The sequence below is a fragment of the Gopherus flavomarginatus genome, chromosome 7, assembly GCF_025201925.1.
Source record: "Gopherus flavomarginatus isolate rGopFla2 chromosome 7, rGopFla2.mat.asm, whole genome shotgun sequence".
Taxonomy (NCBI): domain Eukaryota; kingdom Metazoa; phylum Chordata; order Testudines; family Testudinidae; genus Gopherus; species Gopherus flavomarginatus.
Window position 1 is genome coordinate 18420653 of NC_066623.1, and position 13792 is coordinate 18434444.

Sequence of the window (13792 nt, forward strand, 5' to 3'; positions counted from 1 at the left end):
ATCTTGCTGTATTAAGTACTTGTCTAACTCCTGAGATGGGATTATGATGGGGTCTGAATCATCTCTCCCTAATAAAATCCAATGCAAGATTTTGGCAGCTCTGCTGTTCAGAGAGGGTAAACTGTAAGGTTAAGAATAATAGCCCTTGTCACTTCATATAGCCTTGTTATTAGAGATATTTAGTACTGAGGCTGGGCTGTAGGGGTAACCGCTAGGATGCGATGATGTTGCTTCCTGCATCAGCGAGCACAATATTGATTGTAAGCTGTCATCCCTTGTGCATGCTTTGTGGTATTCCAATAGTCTCAAACAGACCACAATGCATCAAGCGAGTGTCTCACGTGCTGTATTAACCAACACCACTATAAAATCGTGGTTACCATCCCTTAATACATCTCTAGAACATCCTGCCACCACTTCTCTGGTTGTGGCAAGCATTCAAAAATCAAGTTGGATGGGTCTTCACATTGGAGCATCAAGGGCTAAATAAAATAATGCAGGGTGCAAATCCTTCACTGGTTGTTTCAGGGCCTTCGGCAGGCCAAGTATCAGTATCTCCCATTGTAGAGTTGCTGGTACTCAGCACATCTCAGGGTCAGGCCAATAGTTTTGTGCATTGATCCTGGTTTCTGTAAATGGCCATAAACAACAATGCCCAGAGAAATGCCCATAAAACTAGGGAACCGTTTGCTGCACTAGAGAACAAGAGAGGTGAATTAATCTGTTAACAGGTAGTGCAGGAAAATAAACCAGAAAGCTGTACATTTCACCGTGTACCCACTGTATTTATAGTTGTAGTGGTAGGGGCTGCTCAGGGTGGGCATAATAGACATTGCCTGGTTGCATGGTACTGTAAATAGGTTCAGAGCATGTGCTCATTCGTCACTTTCACCTGTGCCTTTTCTGAAGTTGCCAGTCTCCACTCACCTGTACTTTGGGGCTTCTCTAAAAAATACCATTCACCAGTTAGACCAGGGCTGTACTGATCCTCACAGACAGCCATGAGCATAGTTACTTTTCCTTCATAGGGAGAAAACTTGATAAGTCCTATGGTATGACTGTCATGGCTGTGGAACTTCATCACAAAGGGGTGTGTGTGTGTGTGTGTGTGTGTGTGTGTGTGTGTGTGTGTGTGTGTGTGTGTGTGTGTGTGTGTGTGTGTGTGTGTGTGTGTGTGTGTGTGTGTGTGTGTGTGTGTGTGTGTGTGTGTGTGTGTGTGTGTGTGTGAGTGAGAGAGAGAGAGAGAGAGAGAGAGAGAGAGAGAGAGAGATTGGGTCCAATTCTTTTCTCACTCCATATGAACAGCTACCATTGATTTCAATGGGTACTGCAGCTCATCGGTGAATCAGGCCCCTGTAATTAGCAGACCCTTTTGAAAGTGTGGTTGTACAGGTTTCCAGGAGTTTTAGAAGCCTCAAACAGAGCCACATGCTGGCAGTCAATAAGTGCTCTGTGCTTTGTCTCTCACCAACACGCCTCTCTTGGGTGCTTACTAAAGGTTAATGGCAATCATGCCAAGACAGAAGCAGACTCACAGGGAGCTTGATATGATCAAGTTCTGTCAAATCTTCTTGAGGATGGTTTGTTTTTCAGCGTTCACCTCATTCCCTGGCTGGTCTTGAAGCCTACAGGTGTGATTAGACTGTAAGGGATGGCTTTCCCCACTGATATGCCATCTTGGTTTAGGATTCCCTGCATCCTAGAGGGAGCAAGCTAAGAATGGCTGCCATATTTAGTACCACTGTGTTGTGGTGCAGCTGCCCTGCCTACCCTTCTACTTGCAACCAGTGAGCATAAGGGAATTTGGTGGCAGTGGGGGGAGGGGCATCTTTTTGATGAATGCACTTCCATTGCAGTTGTGGTGCCATGCCTTGACTCCACCCATCACCACATCCCTTCTGCCCTCTCTGAGCTCGCTTCTGCTATATGGTTGGCACATTAGCTAAGCTTTTTGCACTGGATGCAACTGGGTCACCACACTACTCAGCACTGTTGTGGATCCCATCCATGCAGTAGCACAACCCCTTGTGCCACTGGCAGGATCAAGCCTGTACTGATCTGGGATAGAGACCAACCAGCAAATTGGAGGTGAAAGGCTCTATTTCCCACTACCACTCTCCAAGCCACCCTGCCACCGAATTACTCACACATTCACTAAGACAGGGGGATTTATTAGGTCCCTCTGACATGTCTAGCAGCACTTCCAACAGCATGATCAGAGAGTGACAGACAGCTGATTTTGAGTCTCCCCAGGAACAATCCTGGCATTAAAAGTTTAAGCTCATGCAGCATTTAGAAATCACATCAATCAGTGAAACCACACCAAAACACATTCGAGACAATTTTACTTCTGATGCCAGAGTGCAGGCTCTCTTTACAGGATTTTTTTTAAAAAAAAAAAGACGTTTACTTTTGCTATTTTTTAATCACTTCATTTTAAAAAACAGGTTACTCCTGAAAGCCATTTTTTGTAATAAATTTACAAGCCAGCATATTTTTTTTCCTTGTAATCATTCCTTTAAACAAGGCAAACTTATCTGTTCCTATCCTGAGCAGTCTCATGAACAGTAGACAGGGTATTAAGTAGTTAAATAATAATTAGAAGCTTGGTTCCAAGTACTTCAACAGTGACTTCCTCCTGCCCCAGAGATATTAAGTGAAGGTCCCCAGTACCTATACAGTTTGTGTAACTTCCTTATGGTATTTATGTCCCTTGAGTAAGTGGCAAGTCAGTCTTTCTCGTAAGGTATAAGACTTGGTAAGTCTTGCAGGACATGCTGGAAATCCAACTCATGCCTTATAAAAGAGGCTTTAAAGAGTATGCTTTGCCTTTAAAAAAATCTACTAAATTTCACTGCAACAATCACAGCTGTTGTCTCTTTTGCCCACTGTTCACAAGCTGCAAGAATGCACAGCACATTGACCACCATGTAGCCACCTACAGATTGAATAAAATTTCAGTTTTATATTGTACAATTGCTCAGATAAAGAAGGGACCTGAGTAATCCTTAGGGGCAGCCTTGCCATGCAAAGAGGAAGAGCTCTGATTTATTACTATTATACCACAGAACCATGGACACCCTCTCTTCAAAGCAGTCAGGTGCAGAAAGCAGTATGTGATGGTGGTTGTATTTTTTTTTCACAATGCCATAAATTAGTAACTTAGATTTTGTCATTCAAATATAAATAAATACTTTTTTTTTAAAAAAAGGAAAAGCGAGACTCAGTCATAACATGCAAGAGATTAAAACAGAACAATTAAAAATGACCAAAGCAAAACACAGGAAATGCAAATGAAAAGCCCAGATTCATTTTGGATTGCAATAGATGCATTTTGGAAGCATTATTTATAAAGGTATGTCATATACCAAAAAAGGCACCACAGTATCTGCAGAGCCAAATCCTTAAGAGTTTCTGTGGGATGTGAAGAAGGAAGGTAGCAGCCTTGATTAGAGTGTACAGTTCATCTTTCTCTCCTACCTTCCCCTCCCCAACAATCTTAAACCTGTCCACTGCAAATCTGATCTTTCCATTTTATGTTTGGTTTCACTGTCTCCACGGTGGGGGGAAAAGAGAAACGTAGGAATAAAAAGGCAAATTTAAAAAAAAACATTGGCAAGGGCATCATCATTCTGCAAGTGGAATATCTCAAATGATACTAAAAGAACCCTGGAGTTGCTTAATTAGAAACAAAACACAAACACACACACCTTCTTTTCTGACCTTAATTGCATTTTTAAATACCATACTACAGTAATAACCTCAATTTAAACCAGCAGACGTCTAGAACCAAACAACACTAGGAACCACCAAAGAGTACTGGATGTAATAAAAACATCAGAAATCCAAGCCAGCTATTGAAGGGATCATTACATCTGTTAGCTCTCAACTCTTTTAAAAAAAATAAATAAACAAAACCATGATACCAGTACCTACTGGGTTTGCCAACCCATTGCTTTAAGGTGAGTGGGAGGTAGGGGATATTGGAATCTATTTGCATGCCTCTACACATTATTTGCAGAGGAATAATTAAACAAATGAACAGGGAGGAGGTAAAAGAAAAGAAACATTTTAAAACTTGTGTTTACTAATATTCTGTACATGAGATTCCTAAAGAATAACTTGTCCTCCTAGTTAACCTTGTCCTGGAATATATACAGGTTATTTGTTGCAGCCACTGCAATGATATTTTCTGAAGGATGCCAAGCTGTATGCAAGATCTTTTTGCTGAAATCCAGACTGTCCACACTAATTTCATCTTTCCTCCGTTTGCCCCCAACACACACTTTGCGGGGCTTGAGTATGGCCCGAGGTTTGCTGTTTTCCCTAGAGGCCTCCAGGGTTACGTCACGCTTGGTGTTGCGGTCAAACATTCTGAAGAAATTGTTGTAGGAGCCAGTCATTATGACACTGTGAAGCAAGTGGAAAGAACAGATGAGAGTTAATTATGCCATACGAGGATGGCACAGCAGCTAGAGTTTAGGGCCTCTCAAGCTTCTCTGTCTTACTCTCCCTTCCCCTCTTGATGCATCAGATCAGATTCACTATCCTTCTGGACAATAAGGACACGATGAGAGACAATGTCACTCCTGAATTAGCCATAGTGGTTTGAGAGAGATTGACCTCAAGATGGCGGCCTTCCTCCTTCCCCAAGGGGTAGGAATGACTTTGTTAACTCTCCTTTGAGTTTTTAATTTTTTTTCATGCCTCTATATTTATTGGGCTTGGATGAGTGAGAAGTCCATTGATAAAGGCTATTCTTGCAGGACTTCCAACCAGCCAGTATCAGCAAGTTCTGGAGAACTCCATTCCTTTTATCAGACCAAAGATCTTTGGATATATTTAAATAAGCCCACACATCTCATCAAGTCTTTTCTCGTTACTTATGCAAGGAGAATTCCCATGGAAGTCAGTGAGTTCTTCCAGAGTACAGACTGAATAAGAATCTCATAGTTCAACATGAGTTTTTTCTGACCTGTACTCTGAATTTCACCCATCATTAAAGGCAAAAAAGCACAACCTTTTAAATTACTGATGGGGCCAGGAGGCATTGTTTGGAACCAGATTATATATGGGATTTGGGCTCAAGGCCCAATTAATCCTGGGTTTATGTTCTGAGGGTGCTGAATTTGCATAAGATTTTGGCCCACCATTGCAGAAATCATACAAGATCAGGTAATCCTACTTGATTCCTGCCACCTTGAATGGTGTGACTAATGCAAGAATTTCTGCAATTTTGGGCCAAGCTATATCATCATCTTCTTGAGCCAAAACCTCCACGTGAACAAGTCGTCTCCTGAGATTTCAACCACATCCAAACCAGGACCAGAAAGTTTGGATGATGTGGTACCAAAACTTCAGGCATAGATTCACATAGAATGATTTGTATCTGACAGCACTGCCCCACCCCCAATAATGACTGAAATTTGGAGGAGTTTGAACATGTGGTTCTGGTTTAGGCCAGTCTCTGTTTCTATCCATATATTTATTAAAAGAACTCCAAACTGTGCACCAAACATTCATGTCACCCACAAAGCAGTCAGTGAAAGAACTACAGAGCAGAAGGGAGAGAAGAGCCAATAGTATTATGCACATACTAGTTGTGGTTAAGATTGCGTTACATTTTGCACTTAATACAGGAATTCAAATTCTCTGCCATGTAAGAAAAATAAAGCATACCCTCCACTAACAGCACATGTTGAGTGCAGAACGAATAATACAATGGGTGGTTTGGGGAACCATCAGAGAAAAATCCCCTCTTATAATTCATGATGATGCATCTCACCTGTCAGACCCATTCCACACACATTCAAATTTATCGAAGATGCAGTCATTCTCATAGAGCGAGCACAGCTTGCTTCGGAGATAATCGTGTACCTAACAGCAAAGACACAAGGCGGTGGAATGAAAACAAGACTGTGCTTTGTGGAAGTTCTGCTAGAACCTGAAGTCATAGAGTCATAGACTTTAAGGTCAGAAGGGACAATCGTGATCGTCTAGTCTGACCTTCTGCACAATGCAGACCACAGAATCTCACCCACCCACTCCTGCAACGAACCCCATACCTATGTCTGAGCTAGTGAAGTCCTCAAATCATGGCTTAAAGACTTCAAGGTGCAAAGAATCTTCCAGCAAGTGACCCGCGCCCCACGCTGGAGAGGAAGGCAAAAAAAACCCAGGGCCTCTGCCAATCTGCTCTGGAGGAAAATTCCTTCCCGACCCCAAATATGGTAATCAGCTAAACCCTAAGCATGTGAGCAAGACTCACCTGCCAGGAAAGAATTCTCTGTAATAACTCAGATCCCACCCCATCTAAGATCCCATCACAGGCCATTGGGCACATGTACCTCTAACAATCAAAGATCCAAAACGCATAAAAAGCATAGCCAGTTTGTCAGCATTGCACCTTCAACATCTACTCACTGCTTGTTAGTTCTGCATTTCACCTATATAGCCCAGTGCCTTACAAATGTGAGGTTTGTTCCTCCTGCAGTACTTAATATATCCTCAAACAAAGGCACTGAGGGATATATTGACTGGTTCACTGTGTTCTCTAAATGGAGTTGGACGGAGTGTTTAAGTGTGTTCTGTTGTATATGCACGTTCAATCACTTTACAGTCCAGCCTATGAAAAATGAATGTTACCATTTTAAAGATGGCGCAAGTCCCCAGTGGGCTGAAGTACAGTGACAGGTCTGTGTTAAGGGACTCAGCATTGGAATGGTATCTGGTGCTGCAGGTCTGAATTAAGGAAGGTCTGCTGGGGCACTCTGCACAACACCTGTCCAAAATATGCCTGAAAATCAGTTCCTCACCTTCACCAAATTAGTTTTACCAATCCATCCAAAATCATAAAAGGGAAAAAAAATCAAGAAGGTTATCATTTATCAAGTCACTCAAGCTCATATTTTATAGATATGCTTCCACTGAAATCACAGGCAAAACTTCTGTGGGAGCAGGGGCAGGTTCTTATACTTTGTATGTTTACCCTAATCCTTTCTATCACAAACTTGTGCACCCATCACTGAAAGGTGAAATCTGGTCCTTTCCCATTTATTCCAAATCCCTACAACTGTTCCTATTTAGTTTTAAATGTCTCTTGCCCATCAGCCTTGAAGATGAAATACCTGGTATGTCTCAATAGGCCTGTTCTCCATGTTCAGGTCCCATACTTTGACAGTGAGATAGTCCCTGGTCATGATATACCTTCCACTGTGACTGAATTTAACATCAGAAATTGAGGAGATGATCTCAGAAAAAAATGATCTGTTACTTGGGTCTTCAGGCTCTTCAAAAACTGCAGAACGAAAGAAAAACAGCAACATAAAACATGCTGTAAGCTGAATCAATACGATCTTAGAGGAAGACTGTTCATGCAGCACTGGGGCCCCAAATCAAGAAAGCATGTAAGCATGTGATTAAACTTAAGTGCTTTCCTGAATCAGGGCTTGGGCTAACAAGGCCAGTTGGAATGATCTAATGTGTCTGTTTGGACAGTATTTAGTGGCAAATCAGTGACTGTACCTGTATAGAAAGGACTGTAACAAAAGAATAGGAACATAGGAATTGCCATTCTACATCAGACCTGAGGTTCATCTAACCCAGTAAACTGTTTGTGACAGTGGCCGGCACCTGATGCCTCAGAGGGAGGTGCAAGAAATCCCATAATGGATATTCATTTAACCAACCAGCCCACAGGGTAAGTTTCTTCTGATATCGGTATCTGAATATGCAACATTAAAATATCGAGAGAAAGAAGGGAAATCTGAGCCAACTCAGTTTTGTCCCTACTTTTTCCTAAGAACCCTTCAGCATTTGAGCCGGATCCTTGATGTTGGTGTCAGTGCGACACTAAAACCTTGCATATTTGGCTCTTTTTTGAGGTGAAACTTCATTTTTTCCCTTGAGTTCTGCCTCTTTACATCATGATAAGGAAAAGCTGGCGTTGGTGTTCTGAGATCTTAGAGAGACATTTTCAGCACAAAGGTCTAGCACCGAAATGCAATGACCAGTGAGACTGTCATGCTTTCTCACCATTTAATTTTGTCTGACAGTTTTGAACTATTTAGTTGCATTTCATCATTCACGTGTAAGGCACCCTACAGTGCAATCATTATAAATCATGCACTATAAAATATTAATTTCCTAAATTAAAATGCAGCATTACAAAATGAGGCATCACTTTGACTGCACAGCTGGAAGGAATCCAAAAGGTGGAGAACACCAGAATTGCAGGGCCAAAAATGGCTCTGCTATAAGCAGATGCAACTCGATTGGAGTCAGTGGAATTGCATCCCCATTTATACTGGATCTGGATTAGACATAAAGTAGGCAAAATGCCCATATTTGAAGGATTTTAACCTGCATAGTTGAAGCTACTTCACCTTTAATAAGTGCAATGAGCAAGAAGGACCATAGGAGATCAGTGTATCAACAATGCAACCCTAGCCCAAAAACGTAAAGCCTTACACACCATTCCTGCTTGCTGAAAACCAAAGTGATAAGCAACTGGATGTCAATGTAAAATTTCACAGCTACTGCAAAAATACAAATTAATCTTGTTACTCCCGGAATACATCACAATTTGAGCAGTTTACAAAGACGACCAATGAAATTCAGCAATTTGGGGCCCATTTATAAAATTAAATTTCTAATTGTCATCAGCAGAACATGTGTCTCTCTCAAAACCACCTGAACTAGTGGCCCTCATCACATATGGATTCTTGTTGGTGGCATCAACAGAGGCTGAGGACTGAGTGGGCCATCTATCAGGTCTGATCCATCTCTACAGATGGTCACTACAGGTTTGGGTTGAGGCAGGGTGTCACGGTGCAAGTTTGTATTGCTGTTGCACGGGCTACCCTTGTGCCGTGGTTGAAGAGAGGACTTCAGTCTCCATCCAGTCCCTTTCACTAGCACTGCTTTTGTTTTGTTTTTATAAAAACCCCTCCACTGCTGTTCCATCGACAGCTGGGCTAACATTCAGACCCACCTTCAGTCTAGAAAATAAGTGGCTTAGCCTGGCTGTTTCATGTACCACAAAAAGTGCTGCCAGAGATTGACTTTCAGAAGACCATACTAAGTGCAAACATTTGTTCAATGTTATTATCCCCTATCTGAGTGCTGGGCTGCGAGCTCCTGAGTTCTGGAGTAGGATGGGGGGGGGGCGGGGAAATCACCTGAAGTGCCAGAATAAATGATCTCTCTACAAATCAGAAATGGTGTAGCTCACAGCAGGATCCAAGTTGGGCTCCTTTAATCGCCAGCAGGAATTCTGCTGACCTGCAGGTTTTTTTAAATAAATAAATAAAAAACCAACACCCAAACAACAACAGAAAATAAAAGATCTGAGCTGGTCTGCAGAGAGCTCATGTCTTTGGTGTAATAATTACGGGTTTGCTCGCATCAGGTGGGCTGACTTCATGAGGCTCTCTTTAATGGCTGCATCACTTCCATTCAGCGTGTACATACGTGTATGAGCTTGTGTCAATGCTGGAAGTATTAAATCTATAGCACACAAGCAGGAGGAATTATTGCTGATGCTGTAGAACTGGGAAAGGTCAAAAACTACAAACAGCAACAACGAAAAAGCCCTGGAATATCTGAAGAATACTATGAATGAATGGGAAATACCAGCAAGAACAAGACAATGGTGATGTTAAAAAATAAGGCAAATTTTTTATACATTTCACCAGGAACTGAATATTCCACAGGCTATTGTTCTTGGGAGTCAGATTCCCCCTCGCCTGAATGTCAAAATCTACTTCATTGCTTTTCCCCATGCTCTTTTTGTACAGGTTGTTACTGTTATTACATTTGCCTTTTTTACTGCTCATCTTTTTAACCCCAATCTTCAACAGCCATTGTATATGCTGTGCCAACCTTGCCCTCATTCCAGAGGTCTGAAGTCAGATGAAAAGCTGCTGCCAGGGGGAAAAGTGCACTTCAGAGCAGCCCAAGGAAGTGACAGGCGTCTACTTCTCCCGAATGCCCTAATGAGCGTCCCAGAAAATGGGAGCCTCAGAAGCAGGGAGGACTGTTACTTTCACAGATGTCTCCATCACCTTCCACCATGGGGCACATCCATGCTGAAGAATGAGGAAATGTGCACGTGGGGCAAAGGAAGTGTCCAGTCATGTTTACAAGAGAGGCCATAATTCCCAAATGTCTTGAATCAAGTATGGACCAAATTTTTTTATGTAAAACAAGTCCCTATGTCTGCAACATTGAGACCCTGTCACTTCTCAGATAGGCTGGAAAACCAGAACTGCAAGAAGCAGGAAAAGATTTAGAGATGGGCCTGAATGAAAATTCTGGGGCCAAAAGACCCCTGAACTCTGGATCTTTGCTGAAATTCAGCCGATCTCCAGTAAGATCCTGTTGCAAGGCGGCTTCAAACCCACTACTTGGACTGAGGTTTACTCATCAATAAATAAGATCAGCACCAACAGAGGACTTTGTTATGCTCTTTTCTCCATTTAAACTTTAACCACAATAAATAACCAATGCTGACTGGAAACGTAGAAGTCTATGAATCCCATGGTTACCAGAGACCACAGGAGGCCTTGCCACTCAGCACAGCCTCACAGTTTCTGATTCCATACTGCCACAACAATTGGCTTCCTTGGCGATTCCATTGGCAATTACTAATTCAAGCCTGTCCCAGCATATCTGGTGCAATGTCACCCCTCAGTGCAGATGTAACAAAGGAGTCCCATTGGAGACAACTGATTTCCATTCAGGTAAAAGATTTCATCACAGCAAGTAAAGACAGAGGAGAGGCAACATCTGGAAATGCTAAACATTTTCTGTGCTGTGAAAAGAAGCCAGGATGGTGCAAGAGGCTGTTTCTTTTAAATAGACAGGACAGATGCAGGGAAGGGGAAGGACTGGAATGCACAGGCACAGTGAACAGTGTGATGGCAGCAAATGGCATGTTTCTTCCATGATTGTTTGGGGAAGGGGGAGAAGAGTTAGTTAGAAGGGCATGTGAAGGCCATAGGGCAGGGAGAAGGCAGCAAGAGGGACAGGTGTGGAGTGAAACTTGGTGGAAGAGGAGGGGGACGGTTGACCCAAACGGCCAATCATGACGGCACGGAAAGTCCAGTCAAAACTGTTTCTCCTCCTCTGGAGATTCTGCACAAGGGGCTAGTTAATTGTCTCCTTGAGGTCTTGTTGGCCTATTATTCTGGTCAACAGGAGCTCATTCTATATTACGTAGAGGGACTGGGAAAGGTTCACAGCTCAGGAGAGAAATACTGATTGCTCATAGTATAATTCTGAAACAGCTAAGGGATCTCAATTCATGTTAAAATTCAAGGAAAAGGACAGCTCTCAGGGCCAGATTTTAAAGGTATTTAGGCCCCTAAAAATGCAGGTAGGTGCCTAGTTGGATTTTCAAAAGCATCTAAGTGCTGATGTACATGGCTTAATACATATAAGAAATACATTAGAGTGACAGTGGTTCAATACTGCACTCTCTAACTGCCAGCTGGAGAGGGCTGCTTAAGGCCTGGTCAGCGATCAGCTCAGCTCTCGTTTGAGCTGCATCGAAGACACTGCCCACGTGAAGCCTTGTCTAAATGGGAAATACTGCTGGACGATTCCCTCCTTGGGGAAAATGACTGAGTGAGTATCTATGGAGAAATTGTCAGATGCATCTCTTCATGGGAGTGCGCTGCCTCTCCACGGGAAAATTGTTGCCTTGTGTCTCTCCAAAGGAAAATTGTCACCTGCTTTGCTCTACAGGAAAATTGCCAGTTTTGTCCCATTATGGTGGAAATTGTCAATCATGTCTCTATATGAGGGGAAAATATCAGTTGTCTCTCTGTAGGGCAGAAATATAGGCAGCCTAGGAAAGAGATTAACAAATCTCCATACAATTCCCCATCCCTTTATACACTTCCTAGAAGGCTGAGGCTATACATTGTTCTCACTGTGCCTTTTCTACTTGGCATCCAGCTTTCGCAGTATTTCAGATTCATTAGGATGCCACAGTCCAGCTTTTGTAACACCATCAGCACTGCATAAGATGCATGAGTTATCCACCATGCACAGACCAGTCAAGGAGAGTCTGACTGGAAAGGAAATGCAGATAAAGCACATAATTGCTCGATGAAGTCTGGGTAATCATAGAAACATAGATGATTAGGGATTGAAGAGACCTCAGGAGGACATATAGTCCAACCCCCTGCTCAAAGCACGACCAACCCCAACTAAATCATCCCAGCCAGGACTTTGTCTTCTAGGGCCATATAGTCTCTTACATGGGCTACTCACAGTTTCCTTTGCACTCGTCCCTTGAGGGGCTCATGGGTGCCCTACCACTCATTCACACAGAAATACTGTCCTAGTGCTCCCAGTGGCTCCCTGGTGATCCATATGTTACTTGTGGGCCTGTGCACCAATCCCCTCTCATTCCTTGGCGGAAGAGACTCTTAAGAGTTTCTCTTCCAAGCCGAAAGATCTTTCATCCTGCTAATGGTAAAACTTCCCTAGGTAAAGAGTTCTTAGAGTAAAGGGAACAGTTCATTTTATCAGTCTTGGTTGCTGATAAGTTTAACTAGTCTACCTCTGTATTAGCCCCTGTGGGAGTGCATGGATGAGATGCTGCCGATTGTAGCAAATACAGCAGGAAGAATGGGTAGGACCTTTCTTGGGAGGGAAGAAGTCATGAAGAGAGGACAGGGTTCAGTCTGTGAAGGCTTTAAGAGCACTAATGCTGGAAATGTAAGAGCTGATGCACACTGTGAAAAACCTGGACAAACCCTCAACAGAGAGCCTCATACAAAGAGGAAAATGATATAAAGCTGATATTGATCCCTTTGAGTTCCTGGTACTGTAGGGCAAGTGCTTACAAGCCATCATGCGTCCCACCAGGTGATCATGAGAGGTCTGATCAGAGTTAATGCATTCATTCCATGGTGCGCTTGCTATGCTGAGAATATTTTAACTCCACCATCAGAGGTATTTTGACAGCTAAACAGTCATATAGAGTCTGAGGCCATTAAAAGTGGAAAAGTGAAGAAGGGAGGCGAGGTGGATTTCTCCACCCTTTGCAGCTGAGAACATTTCAGGAGGGATGGAAATAGATAGATATACATGCATGTGCGCGTGCGTACACACGCACACACACTCTCACCACTGAAATAAACTTCTCTCTTCTTCCACTGCTAGCGCACTAGGCATTCTGGTCACCAGTTGTATTGGATGTGGCAAGGAGTTATTCACTCCAATGACTCTGTGACCTCTGCACTACCCTTAGTTTCAAAGTATCCACAGTTTGATAAACTGGTTCAGTCTCTCCCGCTTTCTCTCCCCTCCCGCCCTTCACTTCTCTCTCTCTCATGTCAACAATTTAAAGTCATACTGCAGAAAGGATGACCAGCTGCATTAAGCAATCTGCTAGAGGAAAGGACTTTGAGGCAATCAAACTGAATCCTACTTGAGTGGGGAAATCATATAATATAGTTATTACCCACTGAGCTTTCCAAAGGGCAGTTTGAGAGTGTCCCTTGCTAAACAGCATAGTGGGGTTTAATTGGCAATTATGTTTAAACACAGGTCTATAATCAGCAGGGTTTGAAACATCAAAGGTTATCCACAAGGGGATGGTTAAAGGTAACCACAGGATAGCATGCAGGGTGTCATCCTTGCAAGGTCTTCCATTAATGCTCTTGCTACAATGTACAATTAAGGCTAAGATTTAGCCATGAGTACTTTTAGTAAAAGTCATGGACAGGTCACAAGGCAGTAAACAAAAATTCACAGCCCATAATCAGTCCACGACTTG

General features: G+C 42.8%; 1 protein-coding gene across 3 annotated transcripts in view; it reads right to left on the minus strand.

Moving 5' to 3' along the window:
* Positions 1-2328: 2328 nt before the first annotated feature.
* The window catches only part of PPP2R2B (protein phosphatase 2 regulatory subunit Bbeta), a 254358-nt gene continuing 242894 nt past the window's right edge, over positions 2329-13792 (minus strand). For all 3 annotated transcript variants that reach the window (XM_050962745.1, XM_050962746.1, XM_050962747.1), the window contains 3 exons: positions 7128-7297; positions 5786-5877; positions 2329-4410 (listed from right to left, as the gene is read on the minus strand). In XM_050962745.1, coding sequence (XP_050818702.1) covers positions 4131-4410; positions 5786-5877; positions 7128-7297 — 542 coding nt within the window. In that variant the 3' untranslated portion in view covers positions 2329-4130. The remainder of the gene's footprint in view (positions 4411-5785; positions 5878-7127; positions 7298-13792) is intronic.